At 42.2% G+C, this 26,209-nt stretch overlaps 1 protein-coding gene across 1 annotated transcript; it reads left to right on the top strand.

The window, feature by feature from the left end:
* The first annotated feature begins 761 nt into the window (after positions 1–761).
* LOC147227014 (uncharacterized) lies at positions 762–24,572 on the top strand. The gene is given in 21 exon segments (XM_086159982.1): positions 762–1,847; positions 1,962–2,135; positions 2,338–2,511; positions 2,710–2,883; positions 3,670–3,843; positions 3,924–4,097; positions 4,890–4,917; positions 5,801–5,847; positions 6,423–6,546; positions 6,679–6,923; positions 15,843–15,921; positions 16,085–16,313; positions 16,832–18,629; positions 18,744–18,917; positions 19,119–19,292; positions 19,339–19,422; positions 19,424–19,672; positions 20,761–20,934; positions 21,025–21,198; positions 22,382–22,428; positions 22,643–24,572. Coding segments are annotated over 21 exon segments (6,045 nt in total). The 5' UTR covers positions 762–846; the 3' UTR covers positions 23,191–24,572.
* Positions 24,573–26,209: the final 1,637 nt, after the last annotated feature.

Raw genomic sequence — 26,209 nt, forward strand, 5'->3', positions numbered from 1 at the left:
ACAAGACCTGAATGACAGACAATCACCCCAATGACTCTTTCTTCTCCAGGAACTCGTGCTGCTGAGTGTCAACATGAGCTGAAGTGCAGACTGCAGAAGAACTTTCAGTGTATCTTCGAGGGGATCACCAGAGCAGGAAACCCAACTCTTCTCAATGACATCTTCACAGAGCTCTACATGACAGAGGGAGGGGCTGCAGGGGTCAACGATGAACATGAGGTCAGACAGATTGAAGCAGCATCCAGGAAGTCAACCAGACCAGAAACAACCATCAGACGAGAAGACCTTTTTAAAGGCTTACCTGGAAGATATGGACCAATCAGAACAGTGCTGACAAAGGGAGTGGCTGGTATTGGGAAAACAGTCTTAACACAGAAGTTCGCTCTGGACTGGGCTGAAGACAAAACCAACCAGGACATACAGTTCCTGTTTCCATTCACCTTCAGAGAGCTGAATGTGCTGAAAGGGACAAAGTACAGCTTGGTGGAACTTGTTCATCTCTTCTTCACTGAAACCAAAGAAGCAGGAATCTGCCGTTTTGAAGAATATCAGGTTGCCTTCATCTTAGACGGTCTGGATGAGTGTCGACTTCCTCTGGACTTCAACAACAACAAGATCCTGACTGATGTTACAGAGTCCGCCTCAGTGGATGTGCTGCTGACCAATCTCATCAGGGGGAATCTGCTTCCCTCTGCCCGCCTCTGGATCACCACAAGACCTGCAGCGGCCAATCAAATCCCTCCGCAGTGTGTTGGCATGGTGACAGAGGTCAGAGGATTCACAGACCTCCAGAAGGAAGAGTACTTCAGGAAGAGATTCAGAGATGCAGAGCAGGCCCAAAGAGTCATGAAACACATCAAGACCTCCAGAAGTGTCCACATCATGTGCCACATCCCAGTCTTCTGCTGGATCACTGCCACGGTTCTGGAGGACGTGTTGAAGACCAGAGAGGGAGGAGAGCTGCCCAGGACCCTGACTGAGATGTACATCTATTTCCTGGTTGTTCAGGTCAAACTGATGAACACCAAGTTGAATCAAGGACCTGCTACAGGTCCACACTGGAATCCAGAGAGCAAACGGATGATCTTGTCTTTAGGAAAACTGGCTTTTGAGCAGCTGCAGAAAGGCAACCTGATCTTCTATGAATCAGACCTGACAGAGTGTGACTTGGATATCAGTGCAGCCTCAGTGTACTCAGGAGTGTTCACACAGATCTTTAAAGAGGAGAGAGGACTCTACCAGGACAAGGTGTTCTGTTTTGTCCATCTCAGCGTCCAAGAGTTTCTTGCTGCTCTTCATGTCCATCAGACCTTCTTCAATTCCAGTGTCAATCTGCCCCCAAAAAAACAAACATCAAGGATGTTTGAAGTCTTTCAAAAGAGTTCAACTCAAACAGACTTCTATCAGAATGCTGTGGAGGAGGCATTACAGAGTCCAAATGGACACCTGGACTTGTTCCTTCGTTTCCTCCTTGGTCTTTCACTGAATACCAATCAGAAACTCCTTGGATTGGTGACTCAGAAAGAACCTCACTCAGGGACCAATCAGGAAACGATTGGATTCATCAAGGAGAAGATCAGTGACAACTTGTCTCCAGAGAAAAACATCAATCTGTTCCACTGTTTGAATGAACTCAGAGATCATTCACTCGTGGAACAGATCCAACAGCAGCTGAGATCAGGATGTCTCTCAGTAGATCGTCTTTCTCCTGCTCACTGGTCGGCTCTGGTCTTCATCCTACTCTCATCTGATGAAGATCTGGACGTGTTTGATCTGAAGAAATACTCTGCTTCAGAGGAGGCTCTTCTGAGGTTCATGCCAGTGGTCAAGGCTTCACGTAAATCTGAGTAAGTGGATGAAATGCTGAGTTTGTGAGGAATTTCAATTTCCTTTTATAAATCCAAATGAATCCAAATATGAATAATCAAAGGCATTTGTTTTCCTGGTTGATTCTTTCATAGACTGAGTGGCTGTAACCTGTCAGAGAGAAGTTGTGAACGTCTGTCTTCAGTTCTCAGCTCTCAGTCCTCCAGTCTGAGACACCTGGATCTGAGTAACAATGACCTGTTGGATTCAGGTGTAAAGCAGTTGTGTGTTGGACTGAAGAGTCCTCATTGTCACCTGGAGACTCTCAGGTCAGAATAAAATTTGTCTGAAAATGTATAAAGTATTCTTAATGAGGATCTTCCAGTGTCAAATACTTTTTAAAATAAATTGCCACAAATTCGTTGCTTTATGTTCAAGTTATGTTACTCAGTGATTCAATATGCTACATGTAATTCAATATTTGATTGTTTTTATGTCAAGTATAATTCTTCATTTATTGTATTTATTCAGACTGAGTGACTGTAACCTGTCAGCAAGAAGTTGTGAACGTCTGTATTCAGTTCTCAGCTCTCAGTCCTCCAGTCTGAGACACCTGGATCTGAGTAACAATGACCTGTGGGATCCAGGGTTATGGATGTTGTCTGCTGGACTGGAGAGTCCTCATTGTCACCTGGAGACTCTGAGGTCAGAATAAAATTTGTCTGAAAATGTATAAATCCTTCTTGCTGAGGATTTTCCAGAGTCAAATACTTTTTAAAATAAGTTGCCACAAATTTGTCGCTTTATATTCAACTTTCAAGAAACTCAAAATGATTCAATGTGCTACGTAAAATTCAATATTTGACTATCAAGAATAATTCTTCATTTATTGTATTTATTCAGACTGAGTGGCTGTAACTTGTCAGAGGGAAGTTGTGAACGTCTGTCTTCAGTTCTCAGCTCTCAGTCCTCCAGTCTGAGACACCTGGATCTGAGTAACAACCAGCTGGAGGATTCAGGGATAAAGGTGCTGTGTGTCGGACTTCAGAGTTCAAATTGTGTCCTGGTAACTCTCAGGTAAACATATTGCCATTTGAGAAACTGAAAAGGGTCTTTGTGAACACTATTATAGTAAATGGAATTGTATTCAAACTTCATATACACTTCTGATCTAAATGTTGCAACCGTAACATTTACAGGTTATACTGAATTTGCTGGTCAGGATCAGTGTTTTTTTTTTTTCAAATGATGCATGCCAAAAGAAATAGAAAACTCTGAGGTCAGAATAGAGCGGGTTTTTTTTTTTCTACGTGACAAAGATTTTTCATGAGATTATTAGCCAGTGGCCTATTTTTATAAAAAGTCTCCAAATTATTATTATATTCACAGTAACATAAATTATAAGGGGATCAAATGAAAATACTGTCTCTAATTACTTGAAAGGTTTCATGTGAAATTAAGTATCTGCACTTTTAGGTGAAGTTTCACCTCTAGTTTGAGTTGTGTTTCTATGGCATGGATCGAACTAAACTAAATAACTTGATGTACAAACTGCATTTCTCTCAGAGACCATTAGTATCAAGCAAAATGTTCAGGTTTCAAAAATGTCATCCCAGAAGCCCAAGTAGATTCACACAAACTGTCATCTGGAAATACCAACTATGGAGTTATTTGACAAGATTAACCAAGGAACATAGCTGAAACAGGGCTGGGTCATATCATAATTGTCTCACCAGTGCCCTGAATCTAGTTTGTGTTTTTCAACACAAAATGTAACACAGTAGGTGCAGGAAAACCATAATTAAAATTAACGAGAAAACTAACATTCCACAGTCTGTAATAATTATTTAAATATCTCTTCAGGTTGATGGGCTGTAACCTGTCAAAGGGAAGTTGTGAACATCTGTCCTCAGTTCTCAGCTCTCAGTCCTCCAGTCTGACAGAGCTGGATCTGAGTAACAACGACCTGCAGGATTCAGGTGTAAAGCAATTGTCTGCTGGACTGGAGAGTCCACATTGTCACCTGGAAACCCTCAGGTCAGTATACAGAAAGTGCTGCTATATATTTTTCTATGGTTATTCTAGTCACATGATGTTCTTCAATGTCTCCTTTCCAGTCTCTCAGGTTGTCTGATCACAGAAGAAGGTTGTTCTTCTCTGGCCTCAGCTCTGAACTCCAACCCGTCCCATCTGAGACAGCTGGACCTGAGCTTCAACCATCCGGGAGACTCAGGAGTGAAGCTGCTGTCTGCTGGACTGGAGGATCCACACTGGAGGCTGGAGACGCTCATGTAAGAATCAGGGGTGTCCAAACTTTTTGTAAAGTGGGCCAGATTTGGTCAGGTGAAAACGTAGGGGGGCAACCATTCAGCATGACATTCCTCAAACCATTACCATTGTAAATTCACATGTAAATATGTAACCATATCACTTTGGTGTCTACAGCTAGGTCGACATTGCAAATGAGAAGCTGCTGTCAATTGCATTTCCACGATAGTTAAAGGTTAAAATAATAATAAATTAAATCCAAATGGAGCGAATATACTTAATAGCCTTTATCACCGGTTTCATAACGTGATCATATCTCAGATGTTTGGCACATAGAACCTGTTGGTGAATAGTACAATGGAGTTTTATAGCTTTGACTCCTTCATCGCTAACTCTTTTACAGACTAGCGTTGATAGCCCACTTTGCTCACCAACCATGGAAGGTGCGCCGTCCGGAATAATCCAAGTGATTTTATTCCATTGTAGCTTCATGTCATCTACGGTGGAACAAACAGAAGCAAACAAATCTGTTCCTCTCGTTTGGTCCTTAAGCTCTTCACACACGTTCATTTCATCGTCCACCCCTCTCAAAAAAATCAGTAACTTAGCGGTGTCGGATGCATCCGTGTATTTGTCGCAGGGTAACGAAAAAAAGGCCACATACTGTTGATTTCATGACAGGACTCTTCGGGCCGGTGGAAATTTGGACTCGGGCCGGACTTTGGGCATGCCTGACTTAAATACTGAAGATGCATAAACATAAAACAACAGTTTTCAACAAGAATTAACATTCATATAGAAATATTTGATTTCAGATGTCTGAAGAGGTTCTCGGTCATCCAGGTCATGCAGAATTCTTATCAAAATCTTCTTGTTGTGGCAACTGGACTTGAATTTCTTCACTTGAAGATGTTTCACTACTCCACCTCATCATGCACCCTCTGAACAACCAGGAAAGATTCACCACCAGAACCCCAGTAACTTCTGCATGAGCTTCAAATCATGTGATCCAACAGGTTTCACTCCTTTGTTTAGCTTTACCTTTTCACATTCCAATCCAGGTAATCCTAGAAAAGTACCTCTTTTGTCCCAACGAATGACACCACCATTAGCATAAGAACCTCCTTAGATGCTCCCTAGATTTTTGTGCTGATCAACTCATACGTTTAAATAAGAAGCCACCATAACCTAGACCTGCCCAAAACCCTGGCAGTGAATACATTAATAACACATTTCAGTGTCTTATAGTCGTAGATAGAAACACTAATCAAAGCTTGAAATAGTGGAAATTGTAATCATTGTTTTCATGGGCCATCTGAGATCAAATTCTGTAATAGATTTTACCCCCAATCCTTGAGTTTTACTATTTAAATAACAAGCCACAATATCCTAGACCCATCCCAGTTGTATTCGCAAACTCTCCACAGGCCATTAGAACCGAAGAAGCCTCTCAGATGAAGTGTGAAATGTCTTCAAGTGAAGAAATTCAAGTCCAGTAGCCATGTGAGATGCGGTTCTGGAATAGAATTTGCCCCCAATCCTTGAGTTTTACTTACCTGATCTAAATAAAAACACACTACTGTGTTGATCCCTCACATCAGCAGATCCAGATATGAAGTCTTTGTTTGCAAAACTGAATCAGTGACTGCATTTAGCTCTCGCCACTCAAAAGGAGAAATCAGTTTTTGAACAACAGGTGATGAGATTCTTGTGTTTCTTCCTCCAGGGTGGACCATGGTGGAGAGCACAGGTTAAAACCTGGTGTGACGAAGTGTAAGTGTGGATTTTCTCTTGATTTTTCTTGAAACATAATCAGCTTTGACTGAAACACAGAGCTGATAGTTGAGGTGTTTAGTGGTTGTTAAATCAGGACTGAAATGGGACATCATGAGTCTTTACAGAGTCACATCTCAGGGTTTCAAGGAAAATTAATCCATCGGATGACACAAATGATTTATCTTCATTTTTGTCTTCTTTTCTCCATCAGATTGGTGTGAACACACACTGGATTTAAACCCTGGAATCAGACATCTCAAGCTGTCTGACAACAGGACAGTGACAGCCGTGGAAGAACAACCACCATATCCTGATCGTCCAGAGAGATTTGACCAGTGGTTTCTGCAGCCGTGTAGAAATAGTCTGACTGGTCGCTGTTACTGGGAGGTGGAGTGGAGAGGAAGTGTTGCTGTAGCAGTGAGTTACAGAGAAATCAGAAGGGAAGGATGTCAGAGGGACATTTGGTTTGGATGGAACGACCAGTCGTGGAATCTGTTCTGCTCTGCCAGTGGTTACCAAGTCCGTCACCAAAACACATTAACATTCATCTCCTCCCCTGTTGTCTCTAACAGAGTTGCAGTGTATGTAGACTGTCATGCTGGCATTCTGTCCTTCTACAGCGTCTCTTCTGACAAACTGATTCACCTCCACACCTTCTACACCACATTTACCCAACCTCTTTATCCTGGGTTTAGAGTCGGTTCTGGTTCCTCAGTGTCTCTATGTTGTTTGCAGGAGGGAGAATTGCACTTTTTGTAAGTTGCTTTGGATAAAAGCATCTGCCAAATGATTGTAATGTAATGAAATCTATGTCGGCGGATTCTGAAGGGGCTGGAGAAGATGACGGTGTGGGCCCGGATGAGCTTCAAACCTGCCAAATCTAGGTTGATGGTGCTCAGGAAGGGGAAGGTAGAAGACAAGTTCCGCTTCAACATCGCAGGTGCAGCTATCCCTACAATATCAGAGAGGCCAGTCAAGAGTCTGGGCAAGATGTTTGATAGCTCTCTCAAAGATGCAGCATCCATAAAGACAGCTTGCGTTGAGTTGGATGTCTGGTTGAAGTCTGTGGACAAGTCCGGTGTACCTGGAAAATTCAAGGCTTGGGTCTACCAGCACGGCATCCTCCCCAGGATCCTCTGGCCGCTCCTCATCTATGCCGTCCCACTCTCCACAGTAGAAACCCTGGAGGGGAAAGTCAGTAGCCACCTCCGGAGATGGCTGGGGTTACCAAAGAGCCTGAGCAGCATTGCTCTCTATGGGCGCAACAACAAACTGCAGCTGCCCTTCAAGTCCTTGGAGGAGGAGTTCAAGGTAGCCAGAGCCAGAGAGGTGGTGCTGTACAGGGATTCCAGCGATCCAAAGGTGGCTAATGCGGGAATCCAGGTAAGGACAGGCAGGAAGTGGAAGGCAGAAGAGGCTGTACAAACAGCTGAAGCTAGGCTGCGCCATAGGACTCTGGTGGGAGTCGTCACACGGGGTCGAGCTGGCCTAGGTTCTTTCCCAACCCCCCAAAATGAACACCAGGGGGAAGGAGAGGAGGCGCCTGGTCCAAGAGGAGGTGAGAGCAGCTGTGGAGGAATCAAGATCGTGCAAGGCGGTGGGCATGAGACAGCAGGGAGCCCGGACAAGATGGGAAAATGCACTTGAGAGGAAAGTTACCTGGACAGAGATCTGGAAAGCTGAGCCCCATCGCATCAAATTTCTTGTCCAGGCAGTGTATGATGTGCTGCCCAGTCCATCGAACCTGCGTACTTGGGGCTTAGCGGAGTCGCCAGCCTGCCCATTGTGTTCTAAGAGAGGCACCTTAGACACGTCCTAAGCTGCTGCACCACAGCATGAGGAGAAGGGTGCTACCGATGGAGGCATGACCAAGTCCTGAAGACCATCGCTGAGGCACTCAGCACAGGGTTGGTTTGGGCAAAGCAGTTCCGCCCTGCCAAGAACTCCATTGGCTTTGTCAGGGCTGGGGAGCAAGCGGCCACTGCCAAAGAACAACAGCAGGCACCCTGACATCTGCAAGAGACTGGCAGCTGCTAGTGGACCTTGGAAAACAGCTTAAGTTCCCGAGCCATATTGCAACCACCACCCTCCGTCCAACATCCTGGTAACATTATATCAAAATATTTATTTGATGATGTGTTGATTTTGGTAGTCCTGCAGGGATTCCTATCCTTCATTTTTTGATAGTAAAACAGTAGTTTATGATATTGTTTATTCTAGACCACTATAGCACTCTATCAAAGTCAATTGTATTGTCAATACTGCCGTATGTTTCACACATACAAAGTATTTAAATTGCATTTCTTTAAGACCCACGGCACATGGGTCTTTTTCTGTTATGTTACAAAAGAGTAAATAGCACATGAATTGTTGAATTGTATTGCACTCTACAATAAGTATAATTTCATTGTATGATGTAACATAATGATGCACAGTCTCAGTTGAGATGGCTTGTTATGTTGCTATGAAACAAAAAAAAGCCATCTCAACTTGGACCAATCCCCAACTCATGTACTTATATCTTATAATTTATGTACATAACTTCTGAGCAGTTATGTAATTAAAACTCCCCATTGAGAAGAATTCAAGTCCAGTTGGCTCGATTAGATTTGACAAGGATGAGCCTCGTACCCGCATTACTGAGATCCTCCATAGATCTTCTGACCGTTGTCATGGAGATACCTGTAGACATTCCTGCTGGAGCAGCAAAGTGCTGCCATGAGGTTTAACATCACAAGAGCAGAGATCAAATGAAGAAAAACCGTAAGGTGTATCTGAAAGAGAAAATACACAACAAAATGAATGTTTTGGCTGTTTTCCTCATTATTTACCAACTTCCCTTTTCCAGTGAGGCATATCCAGTCTTTTCAGGAATGGCAGCATTGTGAGCAACATTCAAACACACAATTTCTCCAGCGTTTTGTTTTGTTTTCTTCCTGATATTAGTGTAACTTGGGATCGCCGCATCCATCACTATGGCTGTTGTCAGAGCAATGAACTGATCTATGGATAATGATAACAATGAACTGATATTGATTATTGTATTCTTGTTTTTTTCACTATTTTTTCTTGGTTACATTTTATTTTGACAAACTGATTTGTGCTGATGATGCGCTCTGCTCCTCTTGATTATATAAACCTGTTTCACCTGCTGTCTGGGAGGGAAGACAGGAGAGTGGGTCGTACTTTTGTTGACCGCAAGTTATAAGTTCTGATCGCTGCAATTAACATTGATATTGTATTCTGCACGTCATCTTGAGTTTTTCCTTTATTTTGCAATAAATCTACAAAATCGACATCTTCAATCTGAGCAAATATTTTGGCAGCGCATCCTTCAATTTACAAGACCCATCTCGGCCTCTCAGCGACTCTACACTTCTCCAGTTCTACAGCAGTCTTACATTTTTTTGTCCACCAAGATGGACTTTTTCAGGCTGGTTCACCATCACTGGTTTGTGTGGAACTGGAAGGTGGGTTGTTTATCTGCCTCATTTAATTGTGTTTCAGTCAAATGAGTTGCTCAACTGGTCTTTGAATGGTCTCTGTTGTAATGACACAATATGACCAGCAGATGTCAGAAGAACAGAGCAAATCCGGTCTTTCAGTGTGATTCACTCAGGTCTTCCTACACTCATCCACACAGAGGGCAGGGAGGGCAAATCCAACTTTTACAGATTCCACTTGCATAATTGTCCCACAATTCTCTTCTATCAGTAACAATGAACTGTCACCACAGATAAAACAAATAACTCATCAAAACTCAAAAAACTCAAGTCAGTTTTTGCTGGTGTTTGGATACTTTGTTGGCAAATTTTTATTAATTATTTTCTGTTTTACATCATCTATTACAGCTTGTTGGGTAATCTAGTGCGTTCTCAATTATTTTTCCAATTATTCGGTCATCAAGGTGTATTTCCCTGATTTAAAAAAAAAACAAACATTTAAGAGCTCTTGTCAAAAACATCTTTGTGGTAAATGGATGAACAAGATGTTTTTTTTTCCTTTGAAGACGTCTGAAGACGAAATTTTAAATTTTGACAAGAATTAACCATGACTTGGATGATTGACAACCTCCACAGATAATATTCAAGAGTATTTTCTGTGCAAACCTTTACCATATTTTGCAGACCACGAAGCGCAATATCAATGAACCGGTCTATTTTCATTCATAAGGCGCACCAAGTTACAAGGCGCATGACAAAACATACGGTATAGAAAGTGAAACAAAACAGTCACTTTAGTCGAACTTCATTCATCTCCAAACAACCCAACCTGCAAAAACTCATTTCGTGGAGATCTTGTGCAGCCGCCCCCCCACACACACATATACATGCACACAACAAAGGTTTCTTATAAATAAAACAAATACAAATGCTGCTTGCTCTGCAGACTTGAGCAACTTCCCTGACACTTCAATGACAGTGTGAATTAATTTGTTGATTTTACAAGACATCAGGTTGCAAACAGTACACCACGCCACACTGTCATTATTTTTCACCCTTATGGGTTTGTGTAATGGGAGGTGTAGTGGGTTTTATATTTTTGGTTTTTGGAGCACGCTGCCTCTGCCATCTTGCAGCCTACACTGACTAAACTGACAACTTTGTTCCCCGAGAAAATAAATAAAAGCCCGTCCTCACTGAAAGTTTATTTGCTCATTTTTCTGAGTAAACCAATCAGGATGCTCTCTGTTTAGCAGGCGCTATGAACAGGCACACACACACAGTTCCACACGCACGCATCGTCTCTCTCACTCTCAATCTTGTGTGTGTGTGCATTCTAAGATGCGTATTAGATGCCCGTGATAGCGGATGCCTGAAGTGAATGTGAAGTTGGAACAACGTTGTCTTCATGCTCTACATAATTAGTTGTCCAACATTGTCTGACGTTGCAATCTATATTCAACCAAGGACAGACTTTAATGGGTTAAAGAGCCCTGTCAGGTGGGAATGGTCCGACAATCAATCAAGCTGACGACTTCATCACTTACCAAAGTCGCACAAAAACATTTTGACGGGTGTTTGAGCGCAGTGTACCACATAAAATTGGTCAGGTCAGTAAGCACAACAAGAATTTGCAAATGAGGCGCACAGCCGATTTTTGAGAAAATTTAAGGATTTTAAATGCGCCTTATAGTGCGAAAAATACGATATATGTATATAAACATATATGTATATAAATGGCATAGAATAATAATGGGGAAAAAAGAAAACAAGTTTTTTTTTATATATTTAAATTATTATCCGATAACTGCAAACGTCACATGTCATGAAGTCATTCAAGAGGCTTGTACTCCAGCACCTGAAAGACTGGCTGTCTGCTTCCCTGGACCCTCTGTAGTTTGCGTTCAGACAGCTCATGGGTGTGGAGGATACACTGTGAGTCTCACTCTCTCTGACTCCTCCAGTGCCTTCAATAGCATCCACCCCCCCCTCCTTAAGGACAAGCTGCTGAGTATGCAACTTCACACTGACATCACTGCCTGGATCCTGGCCTGGATCCTGGACTACCTCACAGGACGGCCACAGTATGTCAGGGTGGATGGCTGTGTTTCCAAGGCCGTGGTGTGCAGCACAGGAGTGCCCCAAGGTACCATCCTGTCTCCATTCCTCTCCACCCTCTTCACCTCCGACTTCTGGTACAACTCCACTTCCTGACGCCTTCAGAAGTTCTCCGATGACTCTTCCATTGTTTGATGCATCAACGATGACGATGAGGAGGAGTACAGATGACTAATCGTGAGTTTTGATGAGTGGAGTAACCAGAACCACCTCCTCCTCAACATCTCCAAGATCAAGGAGGTACCAAAATACCAAACCGGTATTTTGTATAGACCGGTATTTTTGATATAGAAAACCTACACAAACAATTTGGCTTGTACAATATAATACATCGGCATCCTGATAAGTGCAAGTTGCTGTGCCAGGAGGTTACCTTCCTGGGTAACCTGCTGCATCCTGCTGCATCATATCCAAGACCAAGGAGGCTGTTGTGGACTTCAGGAAGAATCTAAGGAGACAGGTACTGATCATCATCCAGGGTGAAGAGGTGGAGATAGTGAACTCCTAGAAGTACCGTGGGGTCCACGTTAACAATGGACCCTAACTGGACTGGACACACAACACAGATGCACTCTACAGAAAGGGTCAGGGCAGGATGTTCTCCCTGAGGAGACTGAGGTCATTTGGCGTCTGTAGAGGGTTCCTCAAGACCTTCTACCAGTCTATGGTAGCCAGTTCACTCTGCTTCGCTGTAGTGTGCTATACAAGTCTTTACAAGTCTGTACAAGATAGTGAGGGAAGCCCGCTAGGTGATGGGACCGTACCTGGACCATCTTCTGGCAGTGGGGAGGGTGAAGGACAAACTGGGAGCTATCCTGGACAATCCTTCCCACCCCCTGCATGACAAGCTGTGGCTGATGGGCAGCTCATTAAGCCAATGGCTCATCCCACCCCAGTGCAGAACTGAAAGCTTTAGATGCTCCTTTGGGTCCACGGCCATCAGACTTCACTCGGCCATCTATGTATTTGTCGATGTCTTTTGCTATATTTATATTCATATTTATTGACACTATAATGATCATTCTTCTGTGACAAAAGACTTTCCCCGACGGGGATGAATAAAATACTTCTTATCTTAACATAGGGTAACTTGACAGAACACGATGACTCTATTTGTCAGGTCACTTGGCTTTTTACACCAGCATACATTCTTGTATCAGTTACACCCCATTTTTTCTCTCACATGGTCATGAAACCAAGGTGACAAAGAAGTACAGAGGCTGTTGTTAAGCCATGGAAGCGTGGACTTTAAGCTGAAGTGATGCTGAAGAAATCTGCCTCCATCCTGTTGTCGCCCCAACTTGAGATCAGTCCAACCACCACTCATTGAACCCACAGGTTACAATAACTTCACACCAGATATCAAGCATAGAAGTAAGCCAGCATTGTCAACCGTCTTTGACCAGGACATGTCAAAGGCTGTCTGCCTCTGGTCCAGACGAAAGGGAATAACTATGAGAGAAAAATCGGAATCCGGTTCGACTGGTTTTCACGTCACTCAGGAATCACATGAAAATCTAGATACCAAACACTGCAGGATTTGAAGTTATGACTTCATTCCAAGAAGACTCCGGGAGACAGCAGGACCGCAAGGCAGAGAGAGCAGCATTTGGTCTCGACATGACAGAGAAGTTTCTGCAAGTCGACCCGGAGGGAGTTCAGCGGGTGAGAATCCTGGCAGAGAAATCTGCAAAATATCAGAACTTGATCACTTGGATCACATTTTATGATTTTTGATCTTCGGACTCTGGGGGACGTCCTGGTTCTTCACAGGAAACGTTGTTTTAAAATAGTCTGTTTATTTCTTTAAACGTCTTTGTAAACTGCAGCTTGTCAAGGGTTCTTTCTAAGTGTTTTTAGTTTAATACTGAGATTATGAAAGAAATTGTGGAAGTGATATGACTTACACGATGTGTTTTGGTGCTTAGTGTTGTTTTTAAAACCCAGTTATTGTATCTGGCTGATGAATCAGCCATTTCTTACAGAAACAAAAAAAGATATTTCAAACATGAAGACGAATTAAAATCTGCACCTACTAAAGTATAGAAGAAGAGTTGCCTTTATTGCCACATTCAGTTCTTTCGATCACACGAGGAACAACACCAGGGAGCAGTTGGGGGTTCAGTGTGTAGCTCAACAACACTTTGACAGGCTAGGAGGAACCGGGAATCGAACCAGGAATGTTCAGGTCCAAGGACGACTGCTCAAACCCCTCTGAGCCACACAGCCTCGTAAATATTCTACTTGTATCAGTGGAGGTGCCGGTTTGATAAAATCAAAATATGAATCCAGGAAGTGCCAGAACTTGTGCCACAGCATTCATTCACCCACATGAAGTTTGTTTTGACGGGATTGATGGAGGATGACGTTCCTGAACTATCAAAATAAAACAGGAAGTGAGGAGAGGAAGAAACAGAGACAGAAGATAACAGATGAAAAAGTGCAACAACAAATACAATAATGTGTGTGTGTGTGTGTGTGTGTGTGTGTGTGTGTGTGTGTGTGAGTGTGTGAAGGTGCAGGCTGCCATAAATGAATGTGAGGACAGAGAGGGGGGAGTCCCTGCATTTAATATCGTTCTGCATGGAGACGATGATGTCCAGACTGAAGCTCAGAGGTGAGAGGATGATCTCCAACTGTCTGTGACTGATCTCCATGTCAGAGCTCATCATTATTCACCCTCTCACTTCTGTGTGTTGAAGTCCTGAGCAGCAGCTCAGACCTGGACCTGGATCTGGACCCAGTTGTGTGTCCCTCAGAGGTGACAGGTCGATGGGCTGGCAAACAGACTTCAAACATGGACGTTCCACTTATCAAAGGTCAGATTTAAAAAACGCACTCCAGACAAACAACCTTCTATGTTTAATCCTGATATTATGCTAATTTAGAATAATATTCTAAGTTTGAGTGAATTTTATCCTGATATTACAAGGCAGGTTTTCAAATCACTTTGATAATTTATGATGAATGAGCTTGAATGAGCAAAAATCACTCTACCGTCATTATTCATCCTCTGAATCTGGTTGTGCTGAAGCCCCAAGCAGCAGCTCAAACCCAGGCCTGGACCTGGACCTGGATCTGGACCTGGACCTGGACCTGGACCTGGACCTGGACCTGGACCTGGACCTGGACCTGGACCTGGACCCAGCTGTGTGTCCCTCAGAAGTGACCGTTCGATGGAGCAGCCAATAGACTTCAAAGGTGGACGTTCCACTGATCAGAGGTCAGATTTAAAAACCTAAATTTCTCGACCTCCAGACAAACTGCCTTCTATATTTTGTTCTGTATTCTATGATATGTATATTACTAACTCTGTCATGATCTTATGACTGTTTATCACTCATGTTGCAATTTTCAATTTCAAATACAAATTCTCAGTTTCTGACCAGTTTGCATTTCATCCAATGGATCCGTGTAGAAAACATGACATACTTTACAGGACAGGTCCTTCCCTTTTCGTCACCTGGCGCCTCCTGTTGTCCAGAGAGTGATGTTACATTCTGTGGAAAGATCACTTACTTTTTGCCACAAAGATGGTTTAAAATTTGTTGAAGTGTTTAAGCTTTCAGTGGTCAGATACATTTATTGCTTTTACTGATGGAGTGATTCTATCAGGATGTAGAAGAAGTTAAATTTGTGACAAATAGACAGTGGGGTGTTAAACCAACATGAGTTTTATGTTTGGGACAATTTGGGAAATGGCTATTACTCTTTTCGTGACTCTACATGTAGAATGATGTTTGGATGGTATGCAGGATATAAGATAGTAATTTTTCAAATTTTCTTGCAAATTTAATTTGGTTACACCATTTTGTGGTGTATCAATTATGATGTTCTTATTCAGCCAGGGCTGTACATACCCTTACCTTTATATTTGAGGATATAATTTTAATGCTGGTTTTTCTCTGTTTAGTTCAGACTGACTGGTTCCTCTCAGTTATTGTCAAGTTCTATAAGAGACTTTAGAATCAAAGATACCTGGTCGGAGATGGAATAAAAGATTTGGTCCAGCAATGCTGGCTCTAGATGATCTACCAAAGGGGTTTATGACAATTTTGTAGCACAAAGACTGTGACATTAAGTCCCAGACTGACGGAGTCCATAAGAATATAAAAAGTCTAATCCACCAAGGTTCAGACCCCAAAAAGAAGGCGAGAAACCAAGACGGGAAATAAGATAAGATTTTGCTGAGAACATGAAACTGGGAAATCGGATGAGGGGAGAAGTCTTCAAAAAAGCAAAGTCCAGTTACTATGACAAGATTTTAACACAATGCCATGTTTGATGAATAATCCAGGTCTGGCCTTATACAATAAAAAAAAACTTTAAATGGAAATGAGAACACCATTTAACCCGGATTCATTGTTCTAAGAACACACTTCCTTTCACTCTATGAGAGTCTAATTCGTGGTCTCCATCTTTTCCCCTCAGAGGTGATCAGTTGAGGTCAGATGTTCTCAGTGGTCCGTCTGTCCAGCAGCATCAAACACACCTGGACTCTGTACTTATGGTATGTAAATGTACAAACACCACTGTCAAGCAGAGCTACTCAAGTGACCTTCTGGTCCCAACAGTGTCAGTGCTGTACTCTGTAGACCCCAAGGGTTTTCAGTGGGCCACAAAAGGTCTGATGGTGTTTCTACTGCACATGTTGACCTTCAACCCTGTTCCAGCTGCTGGAGGAGAACATGATCAGCTTCGTGAGGAAGGAGATGAAGAGAGTCCAGAGGCTCCTGACTACAGATTACCCAGAGAGCTACTGGAGTCAGACTGAGGACGACGAGGTGCTGGTGGGTGAAGATGAAGAGAAGAGGAAGAGCAGCAGGGAGGCCTTTCTGAAGATCACACTGCACCTCCTGAGGAGAATGAAGGAGGAGGAGCTGGCTGATCGTCTGCAGAGCAGTAAGACTGGAGATTCACCTCATCTCCATTTCAAGTATTTAGATTGACTCTGAAACCTGGAGACATCTGGACTGGCTTCAGGTCACCTGGGGACGCTTCAGCTCTCATCAGAAAGACTGGTCCACTTTTATTTAGAATATGAGAGAAAAAAATCAGTGACTAATAACGCAGTTTATTATCAGTATCCAAACCTGATCTTGTGACACTGGACCTGTTTTATTTGGTTCTGATCAGTTCCAGTTTGTTGTTCATCATGGTTTCATCTGAGATGCTTCATCCAAGATGAAGTCATCTTAATGTCCATTTATCCACCTCCTGGAAAGGTTGAGTTTCTGCTTGTCTATAAAGTATTTATCAGCTTCTTTCACACGTTCAGCTTTATCTTTTGGCCTTTCAAACATCTCCAGGTCACTCATTGTAGGCCCAGAGCTTCACACCAGTTCAGTTTTCCTTATGTGACAAGTAGTTTCCAAGACCTGAATGACAGACAATCACCACACTGACTCTTTCTTCTCCAGGAACTCGTGCTGCTGAGTGTCAACATGAGCTGAAGTGCAGACTGCAGAAGAACTTTCAGTGTATCTTCGAGGGGATCACCAGAGCAGGAAACCCAACTCTTCTCAATGACATCTTCACAGAGCTCTACATGACAGAGGGAGGGGCTGCAGGGGTCAATGATGAACATGAGGTCAGACAGATTGAAGCAGCATCCAGGAAGTCAACCAGACCAGAAACAACCATCAGACGAGAAGACATTTTTAAAGGCTTACCAGGAAGATATGGACCAATCAGAACAGTGCTGACAAAGGGAGTGGCTGGTATTGGGAAAACAGTCCTAACACAGAAGTTCACTCTGGACTGGGCTGAAGACAAAGCCAACCAGGACATACAGTTCCTGTTTCCATTCACCTTCAGAGAGCTGAATGTGCTGAAAGGGACAAAGTACAGCTTGGTGGAACTTGTTCATCTCTTCTTCACTGAAACCAAAGAAGCAGGAATCTGCTGTTTTGAAGAATATCAGGTTGCCTTCATCTTAGACGGTCTGGATGAGTGTCGACTTCCTCTGGACTTCAACAACAACAAGATCCTGACTGATGTTACAGAGTCCGCCTCAGTGGATGTGCTGCTGACCAATCTCATCAGGGGGAATCTGCTTCCCTCTGCCCGCCTCTGGATCACCACAAGACCTGCAGCGGCCAATCACATCCCTCCGCAGTGTGTTGGCATGGTGACAGAGGTCAGAGGATTCACAGACCTCCAGAAGGAAGAGTACTTCAGGAAGAGATTCAGAGATGCAGAGCAGGCCCAAAGACTCATGAAACACATCAAGACCTCCAGAAGTGTCCACATCATGTGCCACATCCCAGTCTTCTGCTGGATCACTGCCACAGTCCTGGAGGACGTGTTGAAGACCAGAGAGGGAGGAGAGCTGCCCAGGACCCTGACTGAGATGTACATCTATTTCCTGGTTGTTCAGGTCAAACTGATGAACACCAAGTTGAATCAAGGACCTGCTACAGATCCACACTGGAATCCAGAGAGCAAACGGATGATCTTGTCTTTAGGAAAACTGGCTTTTGAGCAGCTGCAGAAAGGCAACCTGATCTTCTATGAATCAGACCTGACAGAGTGTGACTTGGATATCAGTGCAGCCTCAGTGTACTCAGGAGTGTTCACACAGATCTTTAAAGAGGAGAGAGGACTCTACCAGGACAAGGTGTTCTGCTTTGTCCATCTCAGCGTTCAAGAGTTTCTCGCTGCTCTTCATGTCCATCTGACCTTCTTCAATTCTGGTGTCAATCTGCTCCCTAAAAAACAAACATCAAGGATGTCTAAAGTCTCTCATAAGAGTCAACTTGAATTAAACTTCTATCAGAATGCTGTGGAGGCGGCATTACAGAGTCCAAATGGACACCTGGATTTGTTCCTTCGTTTCCTCCTTGGTGTTTCACTGAAGACCAATCAGAAACTCCTTGGATTGGTGACTCAGAAAGAACCTCTCTCAGGAACCAGTCAGGAAACAATTGGATTCATCAAGGAGAAGATCAGTGACAACTTGTCTCCAGAGAAAAACATCAATCTGTTTCACTGTTTGAATGAACTCAGAGATCATTCCCTCGTGGAACAGATCCAACAGCAGCTGAGATCAGGATGTCTCTCAGTAGATCGTCTTTCTCCTGCTCACTGGTCGGCTCTGGTCTTCATCCGACTCTCATCTGATGAAGATCTGGACGTGTTTGATCTGAAGAAATACTCTGCTTCAGAGGAGGCTCTTCTGAGGTTACTGCCAGTTGTCAAGGCTTCAAATAAATCTGAGTAAGTGGATGAAATGCTGAGTTTGTGAAGAATTTCAATTTCCTTTTATAAATCCAAATGAATCCAAATATGAATAATCAAAGGCATTTGTTTTTGTTGTTGATACTTTCATAGACTGAGTGGCTGTAACCTGTCAGCGAGAAGTTGTGAACGTCTGTCTTCAGTTCTCAGCTCTCAGTCCTCCAGTCTGAGACACCTGGATCTGAGTTACAACGACCTGGAGGATTCAGGTCTAGAGCAGTTGTCTGCTGGACTGGAGAGTCCTCATTGTCACCTGGAGACTCTGAGGTCAGAATAAAATTTGTCTGAAAATGTGTAAATTCTTCTTGATTAGTATTTTCCAGTTTGAAATACTTTTAAAATAAGTTGCCACAAATTTGTTGCTTTATATTCAAGTTATGTTACTCAGTGATTCAATATGCTACGTGAAATTTGATATTTGATTTTTTTAATGTCAAGTATAATCATTCATTTATTGCATTTATTCAGACTGAGTGGCTGTAACCTGTCAGCGAGAAGTTGTGAACGTCTGTCTTCAGTTCTCAGCTCTCAGTCCTCCAGTCTGAGACACCTGGATCTGAGTAACAATAACCTGCAGGATTCAGGTCTAGAGCAGTTGTCTGCTGGACTGGAGAGTCCACATTGTCACCTGGAGACTCTCAGGTCAGAATAAAATTTGTCTGAAAATGTATAAATTCTTCTTGATGAGGATTTTCCAGTGTCAAATACTTTTTAAAATAGGTTGCCACAAATTTATAGCTTTACATTCAACTTTCAAGTTACTCAAAATGATTCAATGCGCTATGCTAAATTCAATATTTGACTATTTTTATGTCAAGTATAATTCTTCATTTATTGTATTTATTCAGACTGGATGGCTGTAACCTGTCAGAGAGAAGTTGTGAACGTCTGTCTTCAGTTCTCAGCTCTCAGTCCTCCAGTCTGAGACACCTGGATCTGAGTAACAACCGGCTGGAGGATTCAGGGATAGAGGAGTTGTCTGCTGGACTGAAGAGTCCACATTGTCACCTGGTAACTCTCAGGTAAACATATTGCTACTTGAGAAACTGAAAAAGGTCTTTGTGAAGACTATTATAGTAAATGGAATTGTATTCAAACTTCATAAACACTTCTGATCTAAAATTGCAACCGTAACATTACAGGTTATAATGAATTTGCTGGTCAGGATCAGTGATTTTTTTTTTTTTCAAATTATGGATGCCAAATGAAATAGAAAACTCTTAGGTCAGAATATAGCGTTTTTGTTTTTTTTTTGACAAAGATTTGTCATGAGATTATTAGCCAGTGTCATATTTTTTAAAAAGTCTCCAAATAATATCATATTATATATTATATATATATGTGAATATATTATATTCACAGTAATATTACTATAAGGGGATCAAATGAAAATAAAGTCTCCAATTACTTGAAAGGTTTTTATGTGAAATTAAGTATCTGCACTTCTTAGGTGAAGTTTCACCTCTCGTTTGCGTTGTGTTTCTATGGCATAGATCAAACGTTACTAAATAACTTGCTGTACAAATTGTATTTCTCTCAGAGCACATTAAAATCAAGCAAAATGTTCTGGTTTCAAAAATTGAACAAAGAAAGCTAAGTTAAATACACTGGTTCCTCTGCTGCAACTGAACATCTTTTCAGTGGAACTGACACATTCAGGGAACTCATGCTGATGGAACCCTCTTCCCTTCCTCTTTCGTCTCGTCCCAGAAGCCCGAGTAGATTCACACAAACTGTCATCTGGAAATACCAACTATGGAGTTATTTGACAATATTAACCAAGGAACATCGCTGAAACAGGGCTGGGTCTTGGCAGAACAATTTGATAGATATCTTGAGAGACTATCATAATCATGTAACCAGTAACCCGAGACTGGAATAGGTCAGACACAAAATATAACCAAAAGGTAGTTAAATGCACCCATCTTGCTCAGGTCCAGGTCCCTGTAGAACAGATCGCTAGATAGACTATCATAATTGTCTCACCAGTGCCCCAGTTCATGTTTTTCTACACAAAATGTAATGCAGTTGGTCCAGGAAAACCATAATTAAAAGTAACAAGAAAACTAACATTCCACAGTCTGGTCTAATTATTTAAGTATCTCTTTAGGTTGATGGGCTGTAACCTGTCAAAGGGAAGTTGTGAACATCTGTCCTCAGTTCTCAGCTCTCAGTCCTCCAGTCTGACAGAGCTGGATCTAAGTAACAACGACCTGCAGGATTCAGGTGTAAAGCATTTGTCTGCTGGACTGGAGAGTCCTCATTGTCACCTGGAATCCCTCAGGTCAGTAAACAGCTGTTGGATTTTAAGACTGCTATATATTTTTCTATGGTTATTGGAGTCACACGATGTTCTTCAATTTCTCCTTTCCAGTCTCTCAGGTTGTCTGATCACAGAAGAAGGTTGTTCTTCTCTGGCCTCAGCTCTGAACTCCAACCCGTCCCATCTGAGACAGCTGGACTTGAGCTTCAACCATCCAGGAGACTCAGGGGTGAAGCTGCTGTCTGCTGGACTGGAGGATCCACACTGGAGGCTGGAGATACTCATGTAAGAATTCAAAAACTTAAATCAGGTGTGTCCAAACTTTTTGTAAAGTGGGCCAGATTTGGTCAGGTGAAAACATAGGGGGGGCCAACCATTCAGCATGACATTCCTCAAACCATTACCATTGTAAATTCACATGTAAATATGTAACCATATCACTTTGCTTTCAACAGCTAGGTTGACATTGCAAATGAGAATCTGTTGTCAATTGCATTTCCAGGATTGTTCCACTTGTCCTGGAAACGGCGGCACTCGCTGTCAACTTTTCTCTTTTCAGTAATAAGAGTGCGGCCACGGGTCTACTGCCACCTTCTGGTGAAATATAAAAGTGCTTTTTTGTGTTTGTGTATTGTTCACTGTGGGAAACTATTGGCGGGCCACATACGATTGATTTCATGACAGGACTCTTCGGGCCGGTGTAACTTTGGACTCGGTACAAATTTGGGCCGGGGGCCGGACTTTGTGCATGCCCGACTTTAATACTGAAGATGCATAAACATAAACCAACAGTTTTTAACAAGAATTAACATTTATATAGAAATATTTGATTTCAGATGTCTGAGGAGGTTCTCGGTCATCCAGGTCATGCAGAATTCTTATCAAAATCTTCTTGTTGTGGCAACTGGACTTGAATTTCTTTACTTGAAGATGTGTCACCACTCGTCCACCTCATCATGCACCCTCTGAACAGCCAGGAAAGATTCACCACCAGAACCCCAGTAACTTCTGCATGAGCCTCAAATCATGTGATCCAACAGGTTTCACTCCTTCAAGTCCAGTTGCCATGAGAAGAAGAGTTCGACAAGAATTTCCCTTTTGAAAAAATTTGAATGCATTTATTGAGATAAAAACTGAAAATAATAAATACATAAATAACACATTTCAATGTCGTTTAGTAGTAGATAGAAACACTAATCGAAGCTTGAAATAGTGGAAATTTTAATCATTGTTCTCTTGGGTCATCTGAGATAAAATTCTGCAATAGATTTTGCCCCCAATCCTTGAGTTTTACTTACCTGATCAAAAGAAAGATACACTGCTGTGTTGATCCCTCACATCAGCAAATCCAGATATGAGGTCTTTGTTTGCAAAGCTGAAATAGTGGCTGCATTTAGGTTTCGCCACTCAAAAGAAGAAATCAGTTTTTGAAAAACAGGAGATGAGATTCTTGTGTTTCTTCCTCCAGGGTGGACCATGGTGGAGAGCACAGGTTAAAACCTGGTGTGAGGAAGTGTAAGTGTGTATTTTCTCTTGATTCATGACAATTAAACACAATCAGCTTTGACTGAAACACAGAGCTGATAGTTGAGGTGTGTGGTTGTTAAATCTGGACTGACATGGGACATCATGAGTCTTTACATAGTCACATCTCAGGGTTTCAAGGAAAATTAATCCATCTGATGACACAAATGATTTATTTTCATTTTTGTCTTATTTTCTCCATCAGATTGGTGTGAACACACACTGGATTTAAACCCTGGAATCAGACATCTGAAGCTGTGTGACAACAGGACAGTTGCTGCCGTAGAAGAACAACCACCAAATCCTGATCATCCAGAGAGATTTGACCAGTGGTTTCTGCTGTCCTGTAGAAATAGTTTGACTGGTCGCTGTTACTGGGAGGTGGAGTGGAGAGGAAGTGTTGCTGTAGCAGTGAGTTACAGGGAAATCAGAAGGGAAGGATGTCAGAGGGACATTTGGTTTGGATGGAACGACCAGTCGTGGAATCTGTTCTGCTCTGCCAGTGGTTACCAAATCCGTCACCAAAACACATTAACATTCATCTCGTCCCCTGTTGTCTCTAACAGAGTTGCAGTGTATGTAGACTGTCCTGCTGGCATTCTGTCCTTCTACAGCGTCTCTTCTGACAAACTGATTCACCTCGACACCTTCTACACCACATTTACCCAACCTCTTTATCCTGGGTTTAGAGTCGGTTCTGGTTCCTCAGTGTCTCTATGTTGTTTGAAGGAGGGAGAATTGCACTTTTTGTAAGTTGCTTTGGATAAAAGCATCTGCCAAATGATTGTAATGTAATGAATCTAATTAGAGTCTTCACTCTGAACATTAGTCTTGCAACTCGGCTATTAGGTCCCAACACTCAGTAAGAATGCTGTCTTTTTTGATATCTCGACCAGAACACATGCGGTTGTCAAGTTTAGCTGATGTTGTGTTGTATGTATCACTGAAGTTACAAAATTAAGGGCTTCCCTCTTTTTTCATTTTAGAAAGTATAAACCATCAACTTCCTGGTAACATTATATCAAAATATTTATTTGATGATATGTTGATTTTGGTAGTCCTGCAGGGATTCCTATCCTTCATTTTTTGATAGTAAAACAGTAGTTTATGATATTGTTTATTCTAGACCACTATAGCACTCTATCAAAGTCAATTGTATTGTCAATACTGCCGTATGTTTCACACATGCAAAGTATTTAAATTGCATTTCTTTAAGACCCACGGCACATGGGTCATGTTCTGTTATGTTAGAAAAGAGTAAATAGCACATATATTGTTGAATTGTATTGTACTCCACAATAAGTATAATTTCATTGTATGATGTAACATAATGATGCACGGTATTGTTTACGGTCTCAGTTGAGATGGCTTGTTATGTTGCTATGAAACAAAAAAAAGCCATCTCAACTTGGACCAATCCCCAACTCATGTACTTATATCTTATAATTTATGTACATAACTTATGAGCAGTTATGTAATTAAAACTCCCCATTGAGAAGAATTCAAGTCCAGTTGGCTCGATTAGATTTGACAAGGATGAGCCTCGTACCCGCATTACTGAGATCCTCCATAGATCTTCTGACCGTTGTCATGGAGGTACCTGTAGACATTCCTGCTGGAGCAGCAAAGTGCTGCCACGAGGTTTAACATCACAAGAGCAGAGATCACACAGAGAAAAAAACGTAACGTCTATCTGAAAGAGAAAATACACAACAAAATGAATGTTTTGGCTGTTTTCCTCATTATTTAACGACTTCCCTTTTCCAGTAAGGCATAGCCAGTCTTTTCAGGAATGGCAGCATTGTGAGCAACATTCAAACACACAATTTCTCCAGCGTTTTCTTTTCTTTTCTTCCTGATATTAGAGTCACTTGGGATCACCGCATCCACCACTATGGCTGTTGTCAGAGCAATGAAGTGATCTATGGATAATGATAATAATGAACTGATATTGATTATTGTATTCTTGTTTTTATCACTATTTTGTCTTGGTTACATTTTATTTTGACAAACTGATTTGTGCTGATGATGCGCTCTGCTCCTCTTGATTATATAAACCTGTTTCACCTGCTGTCTGGGAGGGAAGACAGGAGAGTGGGTCGTACATTTGTTGACCGCAAGCTATAAGTTCTGATTGCTGCAATTAACATTGATATTGTATTCTGCACATCATCTTGAGTTTTCCTCTTTTTTTGCAATATATCTACGAAATCGACATCTTCAATCTGAGCACATATTTTGGCAGCGCATCCTTCAATTTACAAGACCCATCTGGGCCTCTCAGCGCCTCTACACTTCTCCAGTTCTACAGCAGTCTTGCATTTTTTTGTCCACCAAGATGGACTTTTTCAGGCTGGTTCACCATCACTGGTTTGTGTGGAACTGGAAGGTGGGTTGTACATCTGCCTCATTTAATTGTGTTTCAGTCAAATGAGTTGCTCAACTGGTCTTTGAATTGTCTCTGTTGTAATTACACAATATGACCAGCAGATATCAGAGGAACAGAGCAAATCCGGTCTTTCAGTGTGATTCACTCAGGTCTTCCGACACTCATCCACACAGAGGGCAGGGAAGACAAATCCAACAGTCTACAGATTCCACTTGCATAATTGTCCCATAATTCTCTTCTCCCTGTGACACTGAACCTCATGAAAACAAATGTATGTATTTTCCGCACTATGAGGCGGAAGCCTTCAAAAACCAACAGTGCTCCTTACAATCCGATGCGCCTTACATATGTATCTGCATTGACTAATTATGGCTACCGCAGTCAGGGGGCGTCGCTGACGTTAGCAGCGGTAAAACACGGAAAAAGGGGAATTCCAGTCCCACACCACTTGTGTGTGTATAAAGACCCCAAAATGGGCCCTTTAAAGAGACACGCTTACGACTCAGAGTTCAAACCCAAGGCGATCAGTCGCAGTAGAACACGGAAATAGAGCAGCAGCGAGAGAATTCAACATTAATGAATCAATGGTACAGAAGTGGAGGAAGCGACAAGATGACCTGCGCCAAGTTAAGAAGACTAAACAGAGTTTCTCAAGAAACAAAGCAAAATGGCCACAGTTGGAGGACGAACTGGAACAGTGGGTTGTTGAACAGAGAGCAGTAAGTAGAAGCATCTCTACAGTCACTATTCCAATGAAGGCAACAGTGCTAGCTGGCGACATAAACGTGAATGATTTCAGAGGCGGTCCTTCTTGGTGCTTTCGTTTTATGAAAAGCTTTGAGCTGTGATAAATGGAGTTGGAAAAACATTGGTTTCAATGAAGGCGGAGCAAATACCGGTAAGAGCTACCTGAACGCATGGTACCCTATTGTGAATGTGAATGTTTTGGGAGTGAATGGAGTTGTCAGAATGTTGGTTGTATTCTATTACTAAAGTTTGACTGACTGACTTATTGGACTGTTTTGTTGACATTCCCTTTACTGCAGCTTCATCTAGTGGATGCATAAAGCAACCCCAGCCACTACAGTACTTTCTATTCTATGCGCCTTATAATGCGGTGCGCGCTATAAATGAAAAGTTTTAAAGCAGGCCATTCATTGATGGTGCGCCTTATAATATGATGCGCCTTATAGTGTGGATAATACGGTCCTCCTCAAAACTCACTCAACTATATGTGGGCTTGTCCAAATAATTCCCTTTTTTAAACTTCATTTAAGTACATTAAGTAAATTTCAAGACTTCTGGTGAAAATCTCTTCATGGTAATTGGATATGAACTTTTGTACCTTGAAGACGTTTGAAGATCACACGTCTTCAGATTTCA

The sequence above is a fragment of the Fistularia commersonii genome, chromosome 14 (genome assembly GCF_037954325.1).
Source record: "Fistularia commersonii isolate RoL2024-O1a breed Wild chromosome 14, RoL_Fcom_v1.0, whole genome shotgun sequence".
NCBI lineage: Eukaryota > Metazoa > Chordata > Actinopteri > Syngnathiformes > Fistulariidae > Fistularia > Fistularia commersonii.